The sequence below is a fragment of the Sinocyclocheilus anshuiensis genome, unplaced genomic scaffold (genome assembly GCF_001515605.1).
Source record: "Sinocyclocheilus anshuiensis isolate Anshui unplaced genomic scaffold, SAMN03320099.WGS_v1.1 scaffold521, whole genome shotgun sequence".
Classification (NCBI taxonomy): Eukaryota; Metazoa; Chordata; class Actinopteri; order Cypriniformes; family Cyprinidae; genus Sinocyclocheilus; species Sinocyclocheilus anshuiensis.
In genome coordinates, this window is record NW_015540882.1 from 178,310 (window position 1) to 186,193 (window position 7,884).

The following is a 7,884-nucleotide window of genomic DNA, read 5'->3' on the forward strand; positions in this document are numbered from 1 at the left end:
GTCTCATCCCATTCGTCGGTATTTGTGATATCACAAATCCCAGAAAATATGCGTTGTAGTCCCAACAAGTCGTTCGTTGTAGTTTTTGAAAATTGATTTCTGTTTTCTAAAATATCTCCTGTTGAAGTGGACTTTGAGCTTTGTAACTTTGCAGATCTTTTTATGCTCAAACAGCAACATTACAGACTAACTAAAGTTGAAAAAGTGAAAAAGCATAATAGGACCCCTTTAACGCATGTATGAACCATGTATAATACTTACAGTGTAACTACAGTGCTGATAATAACAAATCATTATGATTTATGATGATTGAATATTTTATCATTTTAATAATTTAAAAATTATTAGTAAATTATTAAACATGAATATTTGAAGTATTATTTTAATAAAATATATTTACTATATTTACCATGTCTGTCATTAAAAATTAAGATTCTTAGACTATTTGAACTATTTTAGTTGATATTATCATAGAGTACTAAAAAACAACAACAAACAAACTAATAACTACAGTGTTTTTGAAAGTGCACTGCAGTTAATTTCTCACCTAATAGCTGTGTTTCCCTGCAGTAAGTACGTAACAGAAGAAGGGCAGCGTATTGTTGGTGGTGTGCTGATTGGGACCGGATTGTGGATTGCTGTGACTTTCGTTATGAGGAACGTCCTCAAGTACTTGCTGTCCTGGCACAGCTGGATGTTCAATCGCCATGGATCTTTGTCCTTAAAAACAAAGCTTTGGTTGGTGAGTGTGGCCCTGATGGGGAATTGATCACTTAAAGTAATAATTCACCCAAACATTATGCCATATTATACAACTATTGGATTTTTGTAGTCCATATGACCCAGAGTTTAAATTTTTAGGTGCACTATACTTTAAACACTCCCAGTGCTGTAAATATTTCCCTACATCATATTCAGAGAGAGTCCAAAGTCTAATAAGTTTGTTTTATAACACAATTTCAGCACTGTTCTGGTCATTGCATGTTTCTTTTGAAGTTATCTCTGCGTCATTGTGTCAGTTTTTGATATACAGCTGTTCACTAGAACTTGTCTGGTTGTATAATTGGAAGATTCATGCTTGTCTCATGTTTGACTCTTGACCCAATTTTAACACTGTCCACACAGATGTTGGTGAAGGTATTTTCGGGGCCAAAGCCAATGCTGTACAGCTTCCAGAATTCAATACCACGGTTACCAGTGCCTCCTATAAAAGACACTGTTAGAAGAGTAAGTCAAGCATTTTCATTGCTTTTTAAAATAATCAAATTTATTAATAGGTCAAATATGACTGAATTTTCAATGCACTTCCCTTTTTTTAATTACGCTCACTTCACATCTATATATATATTATTATTATTATTATTTATTTATTTATTTTTTTTTTTTCAAGTATCTTGAGTCAGTTCACCCTCTGATGGACGATGAACAGTACAAGCGTATGGAGGGGTTGGCAAAGGACTTTGAGAAGAACTTGGGCCCCAAACTGCAATGGTACCTGAAGCTCAAATCCTGGTGGGCCTCCAATTATGTAAGTTCGCTCTTTTCTCTACTATTCAAAATGACTTTCAACAACTTTTCCTGAGGGATTTGTTTTTAAATAATGTGCAGTCTTATCATATCTCATCATAAAAATGCCTCAGAACCTTTTTCAAGTTTGTCTTTCTTTCAAAATAGCATGAAGCTTCTTAAATAATGAACCTTAAGTTACTTTTATTTGAGATTTGTGTCATACCTTGGATTATGGATATTTAACTTTGTTCTGCTATCATCCTCTTAGGTCAGCGACTGGTGGGAGGAGTATATTTACCTCAGAGGTCGAGGACCAATCATGGTCAACAGCAACTACTATGCAATGGTAAGACTGATATGCAATGGCTAATCTGGATTTTGTTCAAAAGAAAGTCAAATTTAAAAAAAAAAAATTAAAGATGGTGAAATTTAAAAAGTAATCCATCAAAATATGAAATTAACTAATTTACATTAGGCTTTGCTCAAATATATTTTTTTATAAACCTTCACCTTGGTCATGACACCAATTTGTGTGGTGTAGAAATTAACAAATTTACATTAAGTTTTACTTGTAGCACAAACTATTTTTTATAAATCTAGCATCCGGGTCACGGCACCAATTTTTGTGTTGTAGAAATTAACACATTTACATTAAGTTTTGCTTGTAGCACAAATTTACCATCTGGATCACAACACCAATTTGTGTGGTGTAGAAATTAACACATTTATAGTAAGTTTTGCTTGTAGCACAAACTATTTTTATAAATCTAAAATACGGGTCATGGCACCAATTTTTGTGGTGTAGAAATGAACAAATTCATATTAAGTTTTGCTTGTAGCACAAACTATTTTTATAAATCTACCATACGGGTCATGGCACCAATTTTTGTGGTGTAGAAATGAACAAATTCATATTAAGTTTTGCTTGTAGCACAAACTATTTTTATAAATCTAAAATACGGGTCATGGCACCAATTTTTGTGGTGTAGAAATGAACAAATTCATATTAAGTTTTGCTTGTAGCACAAACTATTTTTATAAATCTACCATCCAGGTCACAGCACTAGTTTTTGTAGTGAAGAAATGAACAAATAACTATTTTTTATAAATCTAACATCCGGGTCATGGCACCAATTTCTGTAGTGTAGAAATGAACAAATTCATATTAAGTTTTGCTTGTAGCACAAACTATTTTTATAAATCTACCATCCAGGTCACAGCACTAGTTTTTGTAGTGAAGAAATGAACAAATTTACATTAGGTTTTGCTTGTAGAGCAAACAATTTTTATAAATCTAGCACAAACTATTGTTAGAAATCTACCAACTGGGTTATGGCAGCAGTTTTTGGAAAGTTGCTTTAACTCATTTAACTCCAGGTTGTTCGTATAATAAGTTCATAGCACTGTTCAATGGCAACATCTCAGGAGAGTCACTTTCTCTGTGTTTATCAGGACTTCCTCTATGTGATCCCCACTACACGTCAAGCCGCCCGTGCTGGTAATTCCATCCACGCCATCATGATGTACAGAAGAAAACTGGACAGAGCGCAGATTAAACCAGTGAGTCTAGTTTACTCAGTAGTGTCTGTAACACAAACATTCATCAATATTGCCTAAATTGAATGCAATATTTTTTTACCTTCATTCTATACAAGAATAATGGATTTGTTTCAAGATTCTAAAACAACAACAAAAACCTTAATAGTAGCCAATATAACAATGATAGCTTCCTGTGAGACCAAAAAACTTTCAAACCTTATTCACACGGGTGTGATTGACGTTAAATGAAATTACTTCTATATGTGCAGCATCATGCAAAATATCTCCTTGTGTGTTACACAAGATAATGTCATAGAGCAGGGATCCTCAAATCTGGCCCACGAAATCCACGTTCCTGCAGTGTTTAGCTCTAACCCTTATCAAACACACCTGAGCATGCTAATCAATGTCTTCAGGATCATTAGAAAATGACACAAATGTGAGTAAATGGTAATGAAATTTACTTTTGGGTGAACTATTCTCTTAAGTGTAATTATTATTTTTTCATAGGTCAGGGTCATGTATGGGTCAGTGGTGGTGAACTACTACTCAGAACTTCAGATGAAACATTAACTTTTATTATCACAGAGTATTTCACTTCATAGAAGCAAATGAAGAGGCATGTGTTAGTTGTTTAGATTCTAGCTTTTAATTACAGATACATTTTATACAAAATGTTTATATTATATGACCATGTATAGTAATGTTTACTTATATAACAAATGATATATTATAAAATATATAATACATTATATTTATGTATAAACATACACTACCATTCAAATGTTTTGGAGTCAGTAATTTTGTTTCTAAATAATTCATATTTTTATTCAGCAAGGCTGCATTAAATTGATCAAAAGTGACAGTAAAGACATTTATAATGTTACAAAAGATTTTTATTTCAAATAATTGTTTTTTTGAACTTTCTATTCATCAGAATCCTAAAAAAAGTGTCACAGTTTACACAAAAAAGTCTGAAGCAGCAGCACAACTGTTTTCAACATTGATAATGATAACAAATGTTTCTTGAGCAGCAAATCAGCATATTAGAATGATTTCTGAAGGATCATGTGACACTGAACACTGGAGTAATGATGCTGAAAATTCAGATTTACATCACAGAAATAAATTACATTTTACCATATATTACAATAGAAAACAGTTATTTTATTACTGTTTTTACTATATTTTTGATCAAATAAATGCAGCCTTGGTGAGCATAAGAGACTTAAAACGAGAGGTGAAGAGACCAAAAATATATACAGTATCTTACTGATCCCAAACTTTTGAATAGTTTGTGTGTGTGTGTGTGTGTGTGTGTGTGTGTGTTCAGGTCTCTTCTACATCATATCTAATGTGTTTTAGTGCATGTTTGTGTCTGTTTTTTGTTTGATTTTTTATTTTATCCGTACTGTATAATGACCAAATCAGCAGACACATGTTGAAAAAGGATGTTTGTCGTGTGATACCATGTCTCTCTTTGTCTCTCTTTAACCCCCCAAACTCTGTGTGCATGACTGTGAAAGCTTTCCCCTCATAAACGATCTTTGTTTTGTTTCTCGCTCCCGGACGGGTCTGCGTTTGCTATGTGCGCTCACTCACCACATGCACAGTTATACTTGCTGGAGAACCGAGTGCCGCTGTGCTCGGCGCAGTGGGAGCGGATGTTTAACACGTCCCGCATTCCCGGGCTGGAGACAGGTAAGAGCAGGGGCTTGTCCGTCCCGACCCGCACCCCTTCATCAGCTCCAGCAGCAGCCGCCTCAGCCTCAGCCTCAGGACAACAGCACAGCAGACAGGAGAACAGTAGAGCTTATTGACTTACAGTGGTCGACTGATGAGGGCTTTTTACTGGCTGATTTCTAGAGAGCACGGTGGACGGTGATGCAATTTAATGATAGCAGCTGAGACCAAATCTCTCTTAGACAGATCTCGGTCATGGCTGTTAACCAATATCTATAATAGTGATACATCAATATATCAGCCACAATTATAGAAATAGGTAAATAGTTGAAAAAAACAATCCTGATAATTAATTATGTATTATTATAAAATGTATTAATTATTTATTATGTTATTATGTTATTATTATTATTATTATTATTACTATTTTGTAATTTGTTATTATATTAATCACATAATAATATTTTATTATATTTATAATACAATTATTTAATTGTATGATTTCATAGAATTTATGTATAATTTTAAATAATATCATTAATATAATCTCTCTCTCTCTCTCTCTCTCTCTCTAATAATACCAATAATAGTGATACACCAATATATTGGCCTGTTAGAGAAATAGATAAATAGTTAAAAATAATAATATAGTTAAAAAATTAAAGACATAATAATGCATTATAATTATCATCATAATAATAATACATTTTTATATTATTAATATGATTATTATTATTTGTTATGTGTATTATTTATAATTTATTTTGTATAAATATTTTTTTTATATATATTATTTCACATAATTAGTAATCACATAATACATTTGAATCACTTTTAACTGTGGACTTGTGTGATATTAATCACATAATACATTTTTATATAATTGTATAATTTCATATACATATATAAATGTATTTATGTATATATGTGATTATTATTATTATTATTTTAATCCCCCTCATGCCATTTACAACCTGTATGGTTTTCTTTATTTGGATTTTGGCACAGTTTATTTCTATATAGTTTTTATCATATTACATTATTTTGATCATATGATAAGTAATAATTTATAATTATTATTTTATTTATGAATATTAAATATTTTCTATATATTGGATATATTTATTTGTAAAATAATTCAGGTAATATCTTTGAAGATGACTAGCTTAATATAATATAAAATAATTTGTATTTTGTAAAATAACTGTTGCCTATATTTCTGTAATTTTTTCAATGTTTCATTTGAAATCTTTAAATTGAGCTGTATTTTTTTTCTCTCTGTTGTTCATCAGTCACCCTACACTCTATGATTGAATTTGTCTGAAACATTGGAAAACGCACATCAGACGACCACTATCAAATAATCAAATATCAAAAATATCATATATTGTATCTGCCTGACTGTTATATCGGTCAGCAGTTTTCTGTTGGTTTTAGAAGATATTAATGTAGGCTGTTTTGTCATTTGGCAGCTGTGCTGTTATCCGGCGGCTGGTCACCGTGTTGAATCCATCTCTCCTGATGATCCTTCACTCCTTCCACTTCCAGTTTTCCATTACTCTGTTTCCCTCTACATAGTGGTATTTTGGGTTTCTTCCTTGTTTTTCCTGTTAGTGTTTGACCTTCCGTTCTGCTTCACAGCTCATGGTTTTGAACACTATCCCCATGTGCTCATCTCAGTACGAGCGTATGTTCAACACCAGTCGAGTTCCCGGTGTAGAAACAGGTAGAGCTTCCCTCTCGCCTGCTTCACGCGCCTTCATTTCGCAAGCTAGTGATTGCTGTGGGCCTAAAATGCATGAGGGTTTGTGATTTGGATTTGCGCTCTATGTAGCTGACGTTTCTGGAGGAAGCAGATGGCGAGGACTTAGTTTTGTGTGCTTAGCTTGTGCTCAACTGTTTCATAACTTGATAACATATTTGTGTGATTTAATGATTAACCTGTTATCTGAAACAGATGAATGAGGAACAGGAAATAACATGTTTTTACACCCGTCTGGCCGTATATAGTGGTGCCATTCAAAGATGTCTGTTATTTTTATTGCTACTAACTTATAACATACGGTTTTAAGGTTTTAAACGCTGAATTAATTCCAGTTTAGTAACTAATACATATACTTTACTTAATGACTGAATCTACAGCATTACTATTTAGAAAAATGTATGTGATATGATAATTTATTAATAATAATAATGAGCTATCACAGCAAAGTGGAAATATGTGGTATTTAGTTTCTAATTCTTACAAAATTATAGTAAAATAAATGATTACTGAATTAAAATATAGATAAAAATAATTTAGAATAGCTTAACTAATTTAGAGTGCATGTATACTATTAATGCAGAAAACCAAAAACAATAAAATAATAATAATAATAAATACTTATTATTATATAATGTTGTACTAGAACTAATCAAATTAATATTAATAATAATAATAACAACTTTAGAGTGCAGGCATTCTATTAATGCAAAAAAACATAATAATAATGATAATTCTAGAAATGATGATGATGTTGATTAATTTTTAACTAGAATTTAAAGTGCATGTATACTATTAATCGAGAAAAACAAAAACATTTACATTTAGTCATTTTGCAGACGCTTTTATCCAAAGCGACTTACAATTTGGGGATACATAAAGCGATTCTTCTTAAAGAGGCAAACAGATACAGGAAGTGCTTGTAATACCAAGTTTCTAGACATTGTTCAAATAAGTACAAGCTAGAAAGAGAAGGAATAAATGAAGAGAGATAATTTTTATTATTTTTTTTTTTTATAATGATGATGATGAAGTCAAGTAGCTTCGAAAGAGATGAGTTTTCAGCTGTCGCTTGAAAATTGTCAAGGATTCAGCATTCCGGATAGGGGTGGGAAGATCATTCCACCAGCCAGGAATGGTGAACGAGAATGTTCTGGAAAGTGATTTTGAGCCTCTCTGTGATGGTACCACGAGGCGTCACTCACTAGACTTCTGGAGGGGATGTAGATTCGTAGTAGTGAGTGGAAGTAGGCTTGATGGAAGTCCAGCCAGAAGAGCATTGCAGTAGTCCAGCCTAGAGATCCTAGAAATGTGGACAAGAAGTTGTGCAGCATGCTCCGTTAGAAAGGGCCTGATCTTTCTGATGTTGTGCATGTTGTGCATGCAAGATC

The 7,884-nt window shown here is 32.5% G+C and overlaps 1 protein-coding gene across 2 annotated transcripts in view; it reads left to right on the forward strand.

The window, feature by feature from the left end:
- Positions 1–7,884, forward strand: part of LOC107688557 (carnitine O-palmitoyltransferase 1, liver isoform-like) — a 26,215-nt gene that overhangs the window by 7,135 nt on the left and 11,196 nt on the right. Inside the window, exons 4-9 of one of the 2 annotated variants that reach the window (XM_016486256.1) lie at positions 571–742; positions 1,126–1,227; positions 1,391–1,528; positions 1,778–1,855; positions 2,962–3,069; positions 4,662–4,749. In XM_016486256.1, coding sequence (XP_016341742.1) covers positions 571–742; positions 1,126–1,227; positions 1,391–1,528; positions 1,778–1,855; positions 2,962–3,069; positions 4,662–4,749 — 686 coding nt within the window. Of the gene's footprint in view, positions 1–570; positions 743–1,125; positions 1,228–1,390; positions 1,529–1,777; positions 1,856–2,961; positions 3,070–4,661; positions 4,750–6,372; positions 6,458–7,884 lie in introns of both variants that reach the window. The other variant, XM_016486257.1, reaches the window with a different exon arrangement.